We start from the raw sequence: 19,924 nt of genomic DNA on the forward strand, positions 1-19,924 counted from the left end.
CAAGTGACTGCTGCTGTTAGCTTCTTGTCTCTCTGCTAGCTGCTCCGTCTCCGTGAAGCTACTGTACAGGGACTCTGCCTGCTCAGTTCATCCAGGGAACACAACTTGACCCCGGCCGTGTTTGTTTGTTCTTCATGCTTATATATCGGACTATTGTGACTCGCTCTGCGGTTAAAACAGACGGTGCATGAATGCCGTTTTGCGGTAAGTGAAATTCGAGTACTTTATTTATGTGTTTATGATTTCAATCAGCTACGTAATGAATGTTAAGGCTTGGGTTAGCGTGTAAGCGAGTGGTAGCTACATCGGTGCTAACGATGCTAATCGTAGCCTCCAAGTTAACTTAAAACCATAGACTGTATATATAAAGGTTAAAACGAAATAGACAAGTGTTAAGCGTTAAGTGAGATAGTACTGTAGAACAAACGGCTTCTGTTTGAGGTTGATAAAATAAGGTCATCCTTGTAACTTAGAGAGATATTTTATTATGTAGGTAGGAACTGTATGCATCGCTAAGGTTAATTTAAATTGGCTATGCTCAAGTATGTAGACAAGCTAACGTCGAAGTAGTGTATGTGAAATCAACCTCACAATAAGATGTGTGTATATTACAATTATTAATGTCATATTTCAAGATGATTACTTAGATATTACAATATGGTTGGTTGAGCTGGAATTCATTATTGAGCTTACACGTTAACGTCACAGTCATCTGAAGAACGAACCCAAACCTTGTTGTTTTTATTAATTGCATTACCAAATTGGTATCAAATAAACGGTAAGCATTGGTAACACAACTTCCAAAGTTACAGTAAAATAAAAAGGACCCTGACTCGGCCAATACACAATCCAACATGTTCAACAGAAGATAATAAGTTATATTGTTTGTACACATGGTTCTTTACATATATATCTGTTTGTTTAAAGTGTCCAGGTGATGCAGACAGGCTGGACCAGAGAGTGAGAGACAGAACTGGACTCCTCACAGCAGTGAACTTCAGCACAGGTACAAATACTCTTTTTTCATACTGTACAAAGAATCAAGAAAGATATTGGTTTAAATAAATGAAGTATTGACTTTAATACACTGATATACATTCCATTAAACAATACTAAATACTAGATCACCTACACATCAGTTAAGTTGAGGGCTTTTTCCATGCAAAAAGTTACATTTAGATGTTAACAAGCAATATGACTTTGTCAGCTTTCTAATTTAATGTATTGAAGGCAAAGATATTTAACGCATAGTGACAACTGCTATTTATCTCTCAATATTGTCTGTAAAAACGTGGTAAAAGTTATTCTTTCAGTGAGACAACAGAGCAAGCTTCTTTTAATAACAGTTAAATATTATTTTGATAATAAAATACATTTCAATGTTGATGAATTTCATACTGTTCATTCATAATCTGATTGTCTTTGTAGCTCACTGTTGAAATAAAAAAAAACATTACAATTACAAAATAATTATATCTACAGCCCCTAAACACAAACACACCTCTTTCATAAATAACACACTTGTTCTGCAATAATATGTTTTATGTTTCCTGTAATTTTTGTTAGGAAAGGACATGCCTGAAAGACACGACTCAGCATCTCCTCTTTCTCCGAGGGTCAAGAAAAACATCCAATAGGAAAATTAAAAGCTGATGTTATGAGATGTTAAGACCAGTACAGGACATTCACTAAGAAACTATTTTTATTGTGAAAACACAGTCAGCTGATCGAATGCACCTATTTCCACATCTACACTCCATCAGCTGATTATTTCTATTTGCCTCACTTTATGAGCTTCACAACATGTATCTTGTACCGCAGAGTTTGCAACGCAAATAAATGGGGTCAATCTTCAGTCGGATGTGAATGTGCAATCTAACATTTTCATTAAGAATAATGGACAAAAGGAGTGCAAATACAAATTCAATTTATTGAAATGTGAACCAAAAGTTAATCAAACATGTTTTAAATAAAAAGCACATATGGACAGAAGGTGTAAACCTATTAAATGTATAAGTAAACACATTTAGTCAAATAAAGTGACAGACTAGGCCTGATCAGGTGGTATCAGCTATGCCCAGCATCCATCAGGCCTGGTCCTCCTCGCTGAGGAAAGACCCTTGTGTGTCCATCACACGGAGGTTTCTCCCTGAAGTCTCTGCAGCTCTCTGGACACCACGCTGTCTCAATCCGTCCACACTGAATATGAGAGGGGAAAAATGAAAATAATAAATGCTTTAGACCAGCGGTTTTCAAAGTGTGAGGCGCGCCTCCCTGGGGGGGCGCCAGAGAGCTTCAGGGGAGGCGCAGCATGAGAAAAAAAAGTAACGAGAACAAGATGAGTAAAGTGTCACTTGCACACTTTTGGCTGTCTGTGGAGGCCGAGTTCCCCCACCTCGCCAAAAAGGTTGTAAAAGTGCTCATACCCTTCACCTCCACCTACCGGTGTGAGTGCGGGTTTTCCGCATTGACTTTGATCAAAAGCAAGTACCGGTCAAGGCTGCAGCCAGAGGCTGATCTGCGTTTATTCCTGTCTACATTGCATCCCCGCCAGAGTCCTGCACGGGTCTGATTTTCAAGACCCGCTCACGCCCCGCACCTGCAACGTGCAATACCGAACCCGCCCCGCCACCCGCACATATTGCCAATTAGTTCCGCAAACCGACCCGACCCGTCGGCACAAGATCCGCAAACCGACCCGAACCCGCATATCCTAGGAGCACTGAAAACATGCAATTATTAACACACGCAGTTGCGTATTTGGCTCAAAAAGCGTGGGATGTTGGTTATTTTCTCCATGACACCAAAAGCCTCCCAGACGTTGGATTTCGCTCTTGAGGAAGAGTTATTTACAATGCTGTATTCTCCGCTAGAGCTTCACCTCAGCCATTTCGAATGTGGCGCGCTCAGCAGCAGATTGATGCGGTGCAGAGGTTATGATTATGCGCGGTCCCGCGGGGAGAGGTCTGAGGAAACTTACCACCCGCGAATCACTTTTTTTGCGGGTCACCCGTCGGGTACCGACCCAATGCAGGACTCTGATCCCCGCAGGACTCTGATCCCCGCAGGACTCTGATCCCCGCATCACCCGCATGTGCGCATCAAAGACGCAGACTCATTGTTCCCAGCACTAAAGTAGGGGTGAGTGTAATAAGGAGGCAAAGTTGATGTTCAGTGTGTTGCCGGGAGCATATAAGGATTCATCCACGATGTTGAAAATGTAAAAAATGTTTAAAACACATATTTAAAACATAAAGATAAAAAGGTTTTAAAAAGTTATTTTTTAATGTTTTTAGGAGGTGATGCTACTCAGCCATTCAAATCGGTGCAGTCAGTGAGTCAGCACGATAGATTCAAACACACAGAGACGAGACAAGAAGAGAGAAACAGTTGGAGTAACTTCAAATGGCGTGCTCAAAAAAGAGAAAGGTAGACAGCGAAAACAGAGCATTTAATGACATTTGCTCTTATTGGACCTCTTTGAAATGCAATTGAATACCCCTGCATTATAGCAACAACAACAATAATAATAATAATAATGATAGCAATAATAATTGGGAGGGGGGACGCGGCTGTTCTCATGTTCTCTGAGGGGAGGCTCACCTTCCCAGACTTTGAAAACCCCTGCTTTAGACAATAAGAAATATAAAGTTGACTGTTGAGTTGCTCAGTTTTTTTAGATTGTCAATACTATTACTGTATAACTAATATCCCAGGTTAAGAGGCACCTTCAAATAAAGATTGGTCTTTAAATACATTTTGTCTTTTGAATTGTTTGTCTAAAGTCAAGGATCTAGAACTGGTACTTATAGTTTTAATGATACAGTCTGGTTATAATGCTGTTTGGAGGAGGCCTCACAGGTAAGAGCACTAACTAGCTATCATCACATGTACCTTAGCTTAACTTAAATGTATTAAACGTATAATTAAGTGATGGCAAAATATAAATAACTAATGTCATGCAAACATATTAATATTTGCTTGATTCCAGTGTTGAATTTAGCACAATTGCATACAAACGTTAAGGGATTTTAAGATTCTGAAGTATTATGCTAAAAACTCAATAACTTAGATTATTATTTATAGTTTTGCTGAATAGTCTCATGTCCGCTTACCTTAGAAACGTAAAATGCGACGGCAGTGTGCAGATGGGGAGCATGTTAGCTTAGCTTGGTAGCTTCAGCTAGCTCTGGAACTTCCAGCCCGGTGGCAGCAGGTCCCGCCTCGGCTCCGCCTCTTTGCCCTTATTTGGAGCAGGCGGGAGTGGAACTCTGACGTCACTGTCGAGCCGTTAGTGGCCGACTCCGCCTACTAAGGGCTTCTCGGCAACTCTGCAGAATCCTATGGGTGACGTCACGGACCCTACGTCCATTTATATATACAGTCTATGCTCTAGACTGACAATTTTTTGGAGCTGGAAGTGAACCGCATTCCGGAGCTAAGAGGCGGCGCCGCTGCGGTGTGAACAGGAAAAACCGGTACTTTTCAGGCTCCAGCTCCAAGCCGGAGCTGAAAACGCATTGGTGTGAAAGGGGCAGTGACTGACCCGAGCCTCGTCGTTCTGATAGCTCCGCCCCTTCGCTCCAACCCCCCTCCCTCCCCCCACATCTACAGGTGAAAATTACTTTTGCGACACATTCATCGCAAGAAGTGTAGCAAAAGTCAAGGCCGCAGATTCGTCGATTTATACTGCCACAGAGCAGATTCATGAAGTTGTAATGACTGATTTGAGAGGTTGTAATAACCAAGTTGCAGTTGTAATGGAAAATATATTTAAAAAATATATTAAATATATTTTTCTGCAAGTGAACATTTCATCACTAAGTTCATTTTTTTTCTACAAGGTACAAAACTTTTTTTTTTCTTCTGTGACTTCAAATGTGGTTCACAGATATGTTATACAAGTGTAAATGTATGCACACAAGCTCAGATTTCTTTTCTGCAAGTGCTCACATCAGGTTTTACACGCTCTCGCATTTTGCACCATATCTACCTTCATACCCTCAGTACAGTCCAGACAGGACATCAGAACAAAACCTCACGAAAAACAACGACGAACCGACCAGGCACACAAGGGAAGGCAAGACTGGGCGGACAGCGGAGGCCGCTGCGAAGGTGTCGAGAGGTAGTATCTGACACTACGCCAAAAATAATAATGCAATCATATCAATTTTGTTGTTAATCTTTGACATATCCAAGACTCTAATAACCACCAAAGCCCCATCCCCCTACTAATTATTATATTGAAAATAATGTCGTTTTGTGTTTTTTTGTAATAAATTATGAGATAATTCAAATAATTAAACAGGCATTTAAAAGGTTTAAAATCCAGAAAATGATTGAATGGTTGGTAGTTTTGAGCACGTTAGAAGTTGTTAAAAGTGATTTATGGAAGAAAAAAAAGCAGAACAAAATATTGATGGATGATGAATGAATGAAATAGCAGTTTTCTGGGCGTGTACATTTTTGCCACGAAGGTGTCCAGAGGGTAGTAAACTTGAGGAGGGCACAAGGGTTAAGGGTAAACCTAAATCCTATTTGTAAAATAGTAAGGACATTGGTTTTCTTAGTTTACTTGAATTACATTTTCAGTCAATTTAAATACAATTAAACATATGTTTACAAAGGAGAAGACTTGTTGTCCATTTATTCTCATTTAGGCAGTATGTATAATGTTTCTGAATGTTACCTGATGATGTCATTGACATGCCCTGACATTTAGGCAGCACATTACTGTATTGAACATAGGATTATAAATGGTGTGTTCTGTTTTGAAAGAACAATTTAAATTGATCCGTTTTGAAACTGACATCAGAGCATAATGTCCAAAGAGAAAGTCTAAAGATTGATTTTCACACAACTAAATATGGCAAGTTAACACAACTGACTGACTCTGTGATGAATCACATTTTAAGATACTAATTCAAAATAAATCACAATCCTTATCTATGCTAAATATTTTCAATTAATGTTTTATCAGTGGACCTAAAGAGGACAAAACTAAGGGATGGGTAACCTCCATGATGTTCTCTTTCTGTTCTCCTGTCAATTGAAACACAGGGATGACACACTGGACAATTTATTGAGAGAAAGATGCATGTTGTCGGAAAGTAAAAATGACGGAGCAATACCGTTTTTTATTATCTGATCAGCATACAAGACAGTACTAATGTACATATTACAACAAAGTAAGGAAAAACGTAATAAAAATCAAACTGTACCCTGATGTTGATCACTCCCAGCACAGTTTTTAGATTGTCACAGTGAACATTGACTTTCTGTCAGATATTAAGGTGAGTCCATAACTTTCATAGCAACATGAGCAGCTGGAAACATGTCCCCAGCAGAATTACAGCAGAAAAATACATCCAGGCCACTGATGGACTTCAAATGATTGTAGGAGTATTGTGAGGGAATGCTGTACCAACAATACATTGACCTGACCATGGCCGAAAGCTAACCGTACTACAATTAATATTATTTCCATTAACATTTCTGTTTCAGGAGAGTAAAACTGGGCACATTGACTTTAGTTCAACCTTTGGCACTTCTCTGGTAACATTAGGAACATAGAGGGATGATGCTGGAGAAGAATCCCTACCACTATATATTACAGTGTTGGCATAATCCTGTTGATAACTAAAATATTTGTAAATAATAAGGAAACGTAATTTTATTATTTTTATTTTTCCAAAAAAACATGATTTTTTTGAATATTTAGGAAATGAGGGTAAATCAGTAGGAAGAGACTGATTTTGTTCTTCCTTCTTCACATGGTCAGAGGAGCCACCTAGTGGTCATACTTTGTATCTGCCCCGGTCTGTTTATTGGCTTCCCCTTCAGGTGTAAGCAGTCTGTAAAATCATCATGTTTTTTAAGGAAACTGTGCTGAGGGTTGGACATGAAGAGGTGTCCATGCTTTTAGAATCTCCTACAAAATATGAATTTGCCATGGACCTTTCTTCTTTATAAAACGTTTGTCTTCCCCACCTAAGAGAGCCTAGTTCTCTTGTCAGAACTTCAGAGCACTGTGTTTTTTTTCTATTTTGGTGTATTTTGGCGATGTTTAATAAAGAGTTTGAAATGAATGAAAGCTTTTGTTCCCTACTGCTTAATAATACAGTGTTGGCCTAGTCCTCAACATGATGACTATTCAAGGAGACAGAATAATGAAAGACTTGTTTACATCATTTTGTTTAAGTTGAAATGTTATTATGCTTCCCATTAAATACGAGTCTAATTGGATTGATGGAGGTGCTTAATAAACAGCCACAAAATAAAAATGTTGAAAGGCCCCCGCCCTGGGTCAGATTGCCAACAGGGATAAACATTTATATTACAAATAAGCAAGATCAAATTGAAAACACGGTTGCCGTCAATGAAAAAAAGTATTTGCAAAGGATGAGAGTTAGCAGGAAAACGACAGTAACTAACTTTTTTAATAACGCTGATAAAATTCAAGTTTTGTTAAGATCCCATAAAGGAGGGCAAGATGGCAGGACTTAGAATGGACAGTTGCTGAAGTGCTGCGTTCATTATAACGCTGGAACAATGCTGTGATTGGTCCCGCTCCCCCATCACTTTGTTCAGCTTTATGAAGTCTCAGACACTGTGAAAAGAAGGTCTGAACCTTCCTGCTTGCAGTGATATTTAAAAAAAAAAAAAATGTCTTACAATCAATCAATACAAAAGCAGGATTTCACAACAAGAAGTGAGAGCAGTAATTAAGATGAGCACTTTCTCAAGGCTGGTTTCAATTTAAGAGATTTGATGATCTTGGAGAAGATAAAATAACTTTTCTTTTTGACTGATCGGATTCTCATTGATCTGATTCTTATTGATCTGATGGCTCATGTGGTTTGCATGAAGTCCCAATAAGATAGTACAGCTCCAGATCTCAGCAGGTGAATTGATTGTTAACTGAGCTGAGGGAGAGGAATACTGACTGAAACTAGATAGGAAACACACTTATTTAAGTTACAGAGGGCCCCTGCAAAACAAGGTGCTGAAGAATAGCACACCACGATCAGCCTGAATAACATACTAAATACCCACCTAACCCCTAATAGAAAAATACAGAGCTGACAGTAAAAATGTGCAGCTCAGTTATTCATTTAACATTGAACACTATCTTAATGGTGTGTGACAGGTGTCACTGAGGAATGAGTAAAATAGAAAGTAGTCCAACAAGGTCATATACAAATACATACATACACATGTAGCCAGGGCAGCAGAACAAGGGCATTCATCACTAGTCTACACACACACTCAGAACTGGACACTGGGTCATCACATTGTCGCTTTGTTGGTGTGAGTGTGTTTTGTGTCGGGAAGGCCAACTGGATTAATAAATCCATGAGAGAAGGTTTATTAGACACCAAACACTGCACAGCAGTTTGTTTACTAAAAGGCAGGATTATATTAAAAAGCTATCCAGTTGACAATCATTCCAACCGTTGTTACTGGAGCCCTGTGACAGGTGAATAAAAAGTGCACAGTGGAGGATGACAGGTACTTTAAAAATCCTCCTTCATTGAGCCCAGCACAGACTACTCTCATGGCAGTCCTGCTATATTTGCACTAAACATTTATTTTCCATGTTTGAGAAAGTTACTGAGCAGCGGAGCTAAATAAACACAATTATATCAATCAATTATTATTTTTCTTCTGATTTTCAGAATGTACCCAGTTCATGGTATGGTAGACTAGTGACCAATGTGTGTGAGTCAGTTTGACTCTGGATCAGCACTGTCTGACACACATGGAGCATTCAAACACAACGACAGACTGACAGCATGAGACACAGAGCCACTGGTCCTGGATCACTTGAAGGCTGACTGCAGGTCCTTGAAGGCAGCACGTCTCACTTTCTGCTCCTCCAGCTGCTTCTTCTTCTCCTCCTGCTCCTGACGGATCTCCGTCTCAAACCGGTTCGACTCACTGATGGCCTGGACCTGTGCAGCAGCAAACACAGCAGTCAGGGGATGGAGTATTGGGTCAGATTAAGGGGTGGGAGGACACCTGATGGATAGCAATGGAAGAGGAGTAGAGTGTGCAGGTTTCGGAGAGACCAATATTATTTATGAAGCAATGGCTTCAACATGACGAAAGTGTATACATTAGAAGTGTTAACAACAGCAGCAGTGAGAGAGCCGAGAGCGTTACATCAGCAAAGACCACACCTAAAGACCATCATGACAACAGTTCAGTACAACAGCTGCTCCCATTTATAGGGCTACTATCGAGGGGTAAACTAACAACTGTAACAACTGTTAACATACCACATTTTAGATGGAGTAGTACTAGTGAAGCATTTTTATTGTGATCTATGTATGTATTTTAAATGTTTATGTTTAAGTAAAAGCTAATGGTAACGTGCTAATGCTAAAAATATATATTGCTGCTTCCAATAAAAACAGTTCATATTCACAGCAACAAACATATTGTTGCTATGTAAACATTCAGTAGAGTAGGTTGGACTATGAGCCTGCATGGTTGTCTGTCTCTGTGTCATACAAACATCAAAGGGGGGGTCACCGAGCCCCGAGCCCACCAAGGGGAACACTGAAGTAAAGAGACCCACTGGACTGAACCTGTGGCTTGTAACACAGAACTGATGATTTACATCGAAGTACCTTATATTCATGTCTGTCTGTCTGTCTGTCTGTCTGCCTGTCTGTCTGTCTGTCTGTCTGTCTGCCTGTCTGTCTGTCTGTCTGTCTGTCTGTCTGCCTGTCTGCCTGTCTGTCTGCCTGTCTGTCTGCCTGCCTGCCTGTCTGCCTGTCTGTCTGCCTGTCTGCCTGTCTGTCTGTCTGTCTGTCTGCCTGCCTGTCTGTCTGCCTGCCTGTCTGCCTGTCTGCCTGCCTGTCTGCCTGCCTGCCTGTCTGCCTGTCTGTGTAGAACTTTATTACTCCTCTGCGTAAACAATTGCTTGTGTATTGACTGTCATGAACTGTTGGCTGTGTTGTTGTAATAGCAAGTGTTTTCCAACCTTTTTGGAAGCTGCGGTACATTTTTGACATTAAAAAAATGCCACGGCACACCAACAACTAAAAAGTCTAAAATTGACACGTTTGCCTATTCTACTTGTTTTGAAGTGACAGGTGTTTTGTTTGGAGGTGACATTTACTGCTTGGGACCATGGCACTGTGGCAAAGCTTTTCCCCAAACACAAAGCAAACCGTGTCGGTGATGTCTGATCCCGGTGAAAGAGAACTTTGGCTGTATTACCCCAAAGTCACAGTTTTTTCTGTCTTTTGACCACCACTCATACTATGCTCTATATCTGGTTTAGAATTATGTCCAAGGACCGTCCAGAATCTTTTCAAATATGTATCCATCGCTGTTAGTCTTGTCAACCGTCTTAAAATAACAAGGTTATTATTGCGCTACCTAATGCCACCCACTGGCATGGAAGAGTATTGCATTATTTAGCCAGCCACTACATTGCAGGCAGCGACGCTCAACAATGGCAAATTACTTGCAGCAACTAAATCATATTTTTTGCACCAATTAAGTGAAACTGGACCATTTCACATGGCACACCTGACACAGAGTTTGAAAATCACTGGTGTAACCAGTCTTCTTACTTTGGCTTCAAAGAAGGTCTTGGCTCCTTTCACCCCCTCTGTGGAGACGTCGATCTCAGAGAGGCGAGCGAGGACACAGAGCCCGCTGTCCTCCGCCAGCTCTCCTGCTGCGGACTTCCGGAAGATGAGGAGGAACTGAGGAGGAAGAACAAAGAAATGTTTGGACAGGAGGAACATCAAATCCTCTGACTGATTCTCATCTGGACTTCTTGCTTCACCTCTCTGAAGCTGAGCTTGTTGTCCAGGTCCTCGTCCACCTCCTTGATCATGTTCTTCAGGCCCAGGTGAGTCTGTGGAGCTCCCAGCTTCTCCATCATCAGCTTCAGCTCCATCAGGTCAATGTAGTTGTCTTTCCCAGCATCAAACCTACACAGGATTAAGTAGAAGATGGGTCGGTTACAGCTCTTCTACAACGCTGAACTAAAGCTCACACCTACTGTATGTGTACAAGCTGTGCCACTTTCAAGCATTGCATATTATATATATGTTTTATTTATATATGTGTGAGGTGCCTGTCTAAGATATGCATCCCATTATAATAATGTCAAAATAATTTAGTTTTGATCCATGTTGTATCAGAAATTGGGTAACATTATCTGTTCCAACTGCATAGAGTACAGTACAGTGGGTTGCAGTAACTTCACACCAGGGGGGCCAAGGGGTGGGAAAGGGATGTCAATGTCATGTTGTGCACACAGACATTTTTTATTTTGCCAATAATAGGCTAAACTACAATTTAATAGGCAACTGTTTTGCAGAAGCTTTATAGTCAAGTAAGCTAACACAAGCAATGATATTTAAAGGTCCCATGTCATGGCCATTTCTACTGATCATATTTCCATTGTTGAGGTCTACTAAAATAGATTTATATTGTGCAATGTTCCAAACTCACATTGGTTTCTCATACAGCATCTCTGTATAGTATGTGTATTCACTCTCTGTCCTAAACGGCTTGTTGGAGCTCCGGCCCCCCCCTCCCTGTGAGCCCAGTGTGCTCTGATTGGTCGGAACGTTGCGAGGCTCGCTGCTCAATGATCTGGCTTACTGGTGTGGTTTCCGGGTCGGCGATACAGCGAGACAGCGCGAAACTCATCCTGAGCACACACAAACACTCACAGCCGAAGTAAAAACAATAAGTGTGGCTTGATATTGAGTAAGAAAAAGGTTTATAACGCTGTGAGAATGGGTCTGCGGAGAGCATTTCTCATGCATAGAGCCCAATGCAAGTCAATGGGACTCCCTGTTAGTTGAAAATGTACGCTAAAGGTCCTGATGTGTGAGGAGCTCCGCGGATTGGTCCATTTTCGTTCCGGGAACCGCATTACGTCACTTGGTTCCCGGAAGAAACAAATGGAAAAAGAGAAATGTCCAACGAGGCGTTCTGGGGCAGCATAGACAGGTGTTTTCTGTGTTAGAGTTTTACTCGCTACAGGGTGTACTTTGAGGGTTTGTGACTCTGCAGACTGTTTACATGCAGAAAAACCTTCATAACACACAAGGGGACGGGTAATAATAATAATAATAATAATAATAATAATAATAGCTTGCATTTATATAGCGCCTTTCAAGGGACCCAAGGTCGCTTTACAGTAATAGGGCAAAAACAAACATAACAAAACAAAAGTCAGACAGACAAAACAACAGATCGATTAGGGGCCGAAAGCCTTGGCAAACAGATGGGACTTGAGGGCCCTTTTGAAGGCGTCGAGTGTGGTGATGTTGCGAATCTCCGCAGGGAGAGCGTTCCAGAGGGTGGGGGCTGCCACACTGTAGGCTCTGTCCCCGAAGGTTCGCAGTTTGGTGCGGGGGGTGGTAAGCAAGCCAGAGTCTGAGGACCGCAGGTTCCGGGGTGGGGCATGTGGGTGAAGGATGTCCGGGGGCAAGGGCATGGAGGGACTTGTAGGTGAGGAGGAGTACTTTGTAAGATATACGGGACTTGACCGGCAACCAGTGTAGGTGGATGAGGGTGGGAGTGATGTGCTGCCACGGCTTTGTGTGTGTGAGTACCCTAGCAGCACAGTTTTGGACATACTGGAGCCTGGAAACCGGAAAAGCATGACATGGGACCTTTAACATCACATATTTCTCAGCTAAGTTATAAATGGTAGGACTATTAAAGGTGGGGTAGGTAATTCTGGAGAAACCAGCTCGAGTGCGCTAGGATTTGAAAATACACATCCGGAAGAAATCTGCTACTTCCTTATAGAGCCCCTCCTCCAACACACAGGAACGCGCACATGACCAATGAGGGCACGAGATAAGTTTGTGCACAGATGGAAGGCTGACAGGCAGGTAGGCCATCCAGTTATTTTAGCCGGGCCGGCTAAAATGATTGGTCGTGCTTTTTACAGTACTACGGCTTCCACAGATGATATTTTTTTATGGATTTTTTGTCAAAGCACTTAAGATATTCATTGCTATCGGGATGTTAAGAGCATTCCATGGAATATAACAAAAAGTGTATCTTGAGCCGGTTTCTCAAACTTACCTACCCCACCTTTAAGTTCTAACGCTCTAAGAAAACCACCAAACAAAAATGCATTATGCCTAATCTGAATCATATAGTATACCATAAATTATAGCCTATGTTGATATTATAAGACTATTTGCCTGACATTTTTTGGATAAAGAATTTGAGAAAAAGAAAGAGATTGCCACCACAATCTGACATCTGTCATATTGTAATGCACCTTAATACATGGAGTAAAGGGCACCATCACAAAGCAATACCTAACAATAACAACAACCGTAATGCTTCAGCATTAAAACACCATAGACTGTAAATATAAGGAAAACACAGACACTCATCACCGAGGTCACAATATCAATCGATCCAGCAAAGGCAAAACACAGAAGATCAACTAAAGATATGACATAAAATGAACTTAGAGGCTGCAGTAGATGGTCAACTTCATTCATTTTCTTTCCGTTTTACTGATTTCTCTCAACTCCTCTTCACAACTACACTTTTCGCGGCACACGTACTTACAGCCAATCAGCTCTGAATTATGAGATGAGGTTTTGGTGGGGTTGCCAGCACTTTGCCCCACTTGTGATAATTTTTTTGCCGCACACATTGATTTCAAAAATACTCTGACCATGTGCAGTGTAGTTTTTACAGCACCCATTCATTTTGACAGCAAAGAGAGGGGCTAGATCGGGGCTTGCCCGTCATCGCTCAACACGGCTCAATAGGCACACTGTGGACACTAATTAGAAGAACGCAGACTAAAACAGCAATGTACAGACGAATCAGATGACTAAACATGATCTTAAAATAGATTTTAAGATATATATGTTTTGCATATTTTTGGAATTATTATTTTAATTACTTTCTGCTGACACTAGGTGGGGCTGTGCCCGTTTATTTGTCTTAGAATAAATGTAAAGCCAAACCCAGTTGCTATGTCTGGTTGCCCCATGCTGGTTGTAGTGCAGGCTGTCAGGCAGGATCAGTCAGGGGGGGCTCACCTTTAAGATGGACCAGCTGTTCTCTTTGTATTGATAAGCAGCTCCTCTGAGTTTTGCTCACCTTTTTTTACTGTTTGACTGATATCACTAACCAACACTCTTATTTTCGGTCAATGTTTGAGCAGCTAATTATTAACTTCCTTAGAAAGGATGTAGTGCATTTAAACCCCAGGACAAGCCTGTTCATGACAGGAATCTGAAGAATCTGCATCGCACAGAAACAGCCAGAAGTCACACACATGCAAAAACAAAACCGCTGCTGTGAGGGAAGCTCTTCAGCTAGAAGGACATGCTGATGCCAAAGGAAACGGCAGAATGAACAGAATACTCTTTGTTGCACAACATAAGATGATAGATCAAATGACTTCTCTTATGCATTCTTCCAGGCAAGTGTCTTCCACTCTGTCAGGACCTCACAGTTAAACTCATTTAGTATAAGTGATCAGCAGAGTATATGAAGCACTCACCCACACTCACTGCTTCTATAACGCTTCATGTTGAACGCTGGCTGAAACTGAATTCCATTCAGCTGTGCTTGAGTTGTGGAGCTGGGCGATTAATCCACATTTTATTTTCAATTAAGACTGTAGCTTCCAATTATTATGAAAACAATATAATTGAGATAGCACTATCAGGGAGCCGCTGTCTGTTTGGCAATGACACCATCTTTTTGTCTCTCTCTATGAATCCTTTTCTTTTCAGCAGTGTGTTGTGTTGTCAGGAAGGCCGCTCAGTGTGGGAGGATCTTGTAGAATAGTATAAAACAGAAGAGATTGTCTTTATTGTCATCCACCAGTAGTTACAACATAATTATGATGTTGTACCTATAGGACCTCTCCCCGGCACTGGATTGCTTGTAGTGCCTTGCTAGAGATGGTCATTGTTAGGAAACAAACTTAAAATATCCATTTAATAAATAATATTTGTGAAATCAGAACACTAGCATAAACAACAAGACTCCAATCACTATCAGTCATTCATCCTGTCACCCTCCTGCTGCTGCTGTTGTTGTTGGGGGGGGGATTTCATTTCAGATTTCATTTCTAATTCCATCAATCTAAATGAGCTTTCCGTTTGGATCATCAGAATTAAAAGGCAGATCAGATGACACCTTATATTGAAAATTGATTGTGACACGCCTTCTCAGCCAGCTGCCAAGTTAAGGAGAATAAAGCACATTTTGAGATATGTGGAAAACTAAATAACATTCACTATGAGCCGAGCTAGCGTGCTGTGCTAGTGTAAAACATAGCTGCAGGAAAGACACAGCAGAAATGATGCTTATCTACCTGTGTACATGGTTAAGCTTGTTAAACAGGTATACTGATAAAGAAATGCTTTTCCACTCGTAAAGGTGTTATTGCACTTACAGTAATGACTGTAGTTGACTTCAACTTGAGTTTCCTTTAGTTATCTTCATTTCACCCGGTCTGATGCACTGACTCCATCACTATTGTGCTGTTTGCGGAATGTGATTGGACAGGAGCTCCACCCCGAGAGAAGAGACACTGCAGTGTGATTATTACACCAAACATCAAAAAGATACAGATAACGTCCTGGTTACATAAGAACTTATCAATATTGTCTGTTGTAAATAAGCCCATGTAAGACTTAATTTGAACCTCAACAGAACCAGAGCCAAGGCTATAAACCAGGGTGTCCAAACTACGGCCCCCCCCCCATTGAGCAGTGACGTTTTCTCCTGGAGGCCAAGGGAAGCCAGGCTTCCCCTGTTTTTTCGGATTGTAGTTATAATTTTAATAAATAAATAAAAACACTTCGTTTAGTTTCGGAAATTCTTCTTTGCTGTGTGTAGCTGCCGGCCGATCTCTCTGCTGATCCCCATTCTCATTGAGTATTTTACAAAGAGTGAAACAGCGCCCCTCTAGATGTTATGGTAATACAGTAGATTGTACTCACTGTTGCGAGAGGAGGCCAGCAGAAATGGGCTTCCCTTGGTGAAAAGAAATGGAGGGATTGACCAATCAGACAAGGCTCACGTCATGCCCCTGCCAACCTGTGATTAGTCAGAGCCATGCCACGGGAAGCCAGAGGCGGCTGGCTTCCCTTGCTTCACAATCCAATCAAATCGCATCAACTTAGTGGTGCAGTGACGCGTCCTAAAACCCGGAAGTAAGCTGCGCTCGCGTTCCCTCGACAAAAAAGCAATGGGATTTCTTCATAGGATTTTGGAAAGTAGCTCGAAATAAGGTCTGTGGAAAACGAACCTGTTAGACAAATGCACGTTTTGTTCAGCCGGATAATATCCACATGTCTACTCCACTTTTATAATTTTCGAATCATAAATCTAATCGATAGATAGATAGTGTCACTGCACCACTCTCACCGCCGTTAGAAAGTAGCAAGCAACTGAAGCAAGTGCAATTATGGAGGGTGGAGATTTGGAGTATTTAATCAAAAATAATTGTACTAAACTTCCGCTACAGCAGCAACTAAAATTAAATCTGATGACAGGCCAATGCCCAAACTGGAGCTGTGTACAGCGAGGAAAAAAGGAGCGAATCGGACGTAAAACGTTAAAGGTCTCCTGATTTAGTTTGTGAATGAATGCTTATTAGAGTTTCGGCTGGAGAGTGCGTGCGGACCTGTCGGTTAGATAACAGGCGTGTGTAAGTCCTGCATCTGTATGATACAAATGTATGTAAAATGATACCGGGCGCTGTAATCACTCATCTGGTTACAGCGTTACATTGACCACCCCCCCCGACCCCAAAAAAAGGACGTATTATTGGCTTCCCCTAATTTTTTTCCCACGCCACGCTACTGCCATTGAGTCAGCTGCTACCTTACATTGACAGACCAGGGACGAGCTGCAAGTATCTCACTGGTGGATACTGATGTCCACCAGTTGGTCCTTCACTTGATGGCAGAAATGTAGCACTGCATTGCAATTAAGGTTGAATTGATATGTAATTATTCCTGTGATATTTATATATTGCAATACATATTGCATTTAAAAGTATGTTTTCTAATATGGTACAGCCCTGATGTGTAGGCCTTTGTTAGATGGTATAACAACATGGAAGTGAAAGTTGCTCTGTTTATTTAAATATGGAAGTGCAATAGAAATCTTTTTTTCACTTAAAACAATAAAAAAATGGTGATAAACAATCGTATCCTCTCAATATTGATCAAAATAATCACGGTTATGGTTTTGTCTATAATCATGCAGGATAATGTGTAGTTGCTTTTTAAGCGTGAGTATTTTTGTAATATTCTAAGATGTATATGGATGCAGTTGAATGTAACTATTAAAAAGACTAAAAATCATGAAATGACATCTAAAGGATGAGTGCCCCCCCCCCCCACATTATCTGATTATCTGATTTCTGATTTCCTTATCACTGACTGTCCCAACCCTGCAACCACTGAGGCTTCACCAATATAGGTCTAGGCTAGCCTGCTTTATAATCAGACAGACACATTGAGCAGCACCTTTCACTACTGATTATTTTGTTAATGATTAAACTATGTTTTAGTTCACTTATGAATTTCATCTCCCATCAAGTACAACGCCCCTGGGATCAGCAGTTCCGACTTCCTGCTGCCTTTAAGCCTTTCTTTAAACATTAACAACACTAACACTCCATCACTTAGCCTCTCTTACAATTAACATTCAAGATGTGTCTTTTGGCTGGCTACACCTGTACTGTAAGGTAGTAAAACACTGAAATTATAGGTGTATTAGGAAGTGTCCGGCCGGAGTACGTGCCCGCTCCACTTCCTTATATGAGCAATCTGTACTTCTCTCTTCTCTCAGGCTCAAATGGCAGCCAGCGGCAGGAGGCATGTTTCACATTTAGACATGTTTCTGGAAGTGTTGTGGCAGACTCTCACACACTCACGTTTTGAACATCTTCTCCATGTCCTTGATCTGGCCCCGGGAGAACTCTTTGAACTCGGTGTAGGGGTTTAACACCTTCATGCTGGGCTGCTGGTGTTCCCCCTGCCCCTCGTTCAGCTCCTCTCTCCGCTGTAGCTTCGCGCCCAGCTCCGAGTCTGCGTTGGCTGTACTCGGTTTGTCTTCCGAGCCATCCTGGGTCCCGAAGAAGTCCACAGCAACAGGCTCCTCTGCTCCTTCTTCTATCTGGAGCCGGCGGCTGAGCTTGGACGAGAGCTCGTCTGTGGCCATGTTTCAGACTGAGTGTAATAATGAGGAGAGCGTTATCTAGCTGACTGACGGTACAGTAAAGGAGAACGCTGACTTATAAACAGCCTTATGTTTGGTTGCCTCCCCCTACCTACACTGTGTAGTGTGTACGGATATATGTGACAAGAGGCAAAGCAAAATATACAAATATTCTTACTTTTCTAGCTTTTTTTATTTCCAGGGCTCGAGCTCCAAGTTCAGACAGATGCCTTCACTTCAGGATGTTGTATTGGGCTCATTAGCTACGTCGCATTCTGAGTCCTGTCACGCTGTCGCCACGCCTTTTAAAGAGGCAGTACACAGGGGGACCCGGTACAAGGGAGGACCATAGGCTGCGTTTCACTTCTCTTATTTTTCATTTCCTCGCTCCTCGGTCTCACCGGAAGTTGATTTGTCTGCGCCATTTTGAGTAACGTCCCAATGGCCTTATTTTTGCCGGAGGACCGAGGATCGAGGAGCGAGGAGCGACAATGGAGGAGCTATAATCGAGGAACCACCAGACCATCCTTCGATGAAATCCTCAGAGACTCGCCCCGCCCCCTTACTGTGTATCGCTCACTGATTGGACGGTGCAGCGCATGCACTGATCTGATGCTTCTTGACAGGAGAGCAGAGTTTCCCAGCGGAGTGAAGAAAACACATGAAACTCACGGGACTCACTCCTCAGTTTATACTGTGTTTTGTTTCAATTAATGCATCATTTAGTTACAAATATGTGATATATCTGAACAACAAAGTGGACAAAAATCATTTCATTCATTTATTGGAAACATTTTCGTGATCGCTTTTTTCGTTTTACATTTTCATTTATTGTCATTTCCATTCAGTCAGTCATTAAGTGCTATTCAACATGTTAATTTGCTACATATCCACACAAAGTGTGCAATCCAGTTAATGTTAATCTAACTGGGTTTTGATAGATAACATATCTCTTTTTCTTCTCACAATTATTTTATTTATATTGTGCACTGTAATCAATATTAACCAAACTAATAGTTCGTTTATACATTTTAAGAATGGCGTTTATGTTTTTTGTGAATTAGTTCTTATTTTATTTTATTTATTTGGGTCTACAACAGATGATACACATGTTTGTGTCAGTAAATGTGTACTAACAGAGGCGGGGGTGTGTGTGAAAATAACGGGGACAGAGCTGGCTGCTGTCAGACGATCAGCTGTGCAGCGTCATCACAAACGGACGTCGCTTCACGTGACGCTCCGGAGGAAAGGACGTCCCATTGCCCTTAAAACTCATTTCCCTGCTTCTCGTGGTTTCCTTGCGTCTCTCCATGCTTCCCTGGTGGGAGGGACTAGTCACAGGGAAACGACACAAGTGAGGGACGCAAGGAATCCATTTAACCGAAGTGAAACGCAGCCATAAGCAGGGGTGCACATAACTTTTTTAGTGAGTTACTCAGATGAGTACCAAGAGACAGCGTTTGGTACTCACCCCACACGAAGCGTGGTCCTCCTCAGTGTCTCCTTCACTGTCCTCAATTTACACTTCTTGCATGCTAGATGATGAAGATGATGAAGATGCACCTCCCTGTCTCTTTTTAAGCCTCCGATTTGCTTTCTCCAAAACTTGTTGCCAAAACTGTGAAGTCCTTGCATTTCCTGAGGCCAAGTTGAAGGATCAAATACTAAGAAATGATCACATGACTTGAAGTCATATCTGATTTCAAATGTGGGA

General features: G+C 41.5%; 1 protein-coding gene across 3 annotated transcripts; it reads right to left on the reverse strand.

The window, feature by feature from the left end:
* Positions 1 to 6,096: 6,096 nt before the first annotated feature.
* On the reverse strand, positions 6,097 to 18,488 carry efhd2 (EF-hand domain family, member D2). 3 transcript variants are annotated; one of them, XM_034129166.1, is made up of 5 exons: positions 18,389 to 18,488; positions 17,927 to 18,221; positions 10,808 to 10,955; positions 10,590 to 10,724; positions 6,097 to 8,954 (listed from the first exon to the last, which is right to left on the reverse strand). In XM_034129166.1, the coding sequence occupies exons 2-5, from the start codon at positions 18,211 to 18,213 to the stop codon at positions 8,823 to 8,825; spliced, it is 702 nt and encodes a 233-aa protein (XP_033985057.1). In that variant the 5' UTR covers positions 18,214 to 18,221; positions 18,389 to 18,488; the 3' UTR covers positions 6,097 to 8,822. The 3 variants fall into 3 exon arrangements, with proteins under 3 accessions (XP_033985057.1, XP_033985056.1, XP_033985058.1); XM_034129165.1 differs by having other exon boundaries at positions 17,927 to 18,469; XM_034129167.1 differs by lacking the exon at positions 17,927 to 18,221 and having other exon boundaries at positions 18,389 to 18,452.
* Positions 18,489 to 19,924: the final 1,436 nt, after the last annotated feature.

This window comes from Trematomus bernacchii, unplaced genomic scaffold (genome assembly GCF_902827165.1).
Source record: "Trematomus bernacchii unplaced genomic scaffold, fTreBer1.1, whole genome shotgun sequence".
Taxonomy (NCBI): Eukaryota; Metazoa; Chordata; class Actinopteri; order Perciformes; family Nototheniidae; genus Trematomus; species Trematomus bernacchii.

Coding starts and splice junctions, on each gene's coding strand:
- efhd2 (XM_034129166.1), bottom strand. CDS start 18,213: ATGGCCACAGACGAGCTCTCGTCCAAGCTCAGCCGCCGGCTCCAGATA. Junction 10,725..10,807: donor ACAAGCTCAGCTTCAGAGAG/GTGAAGCAAGAA, acceptor CTTCCTCCTCAG/TTCCTCCTCATCTTCCGGAA. Junction 8,955..10,589: donor AGACCTTCTTTGAAGCCAAA/GTAAGAAGACTG, acceptor GCTGCTGCACAG/GTCCAGGCCATCAGTGAGTC.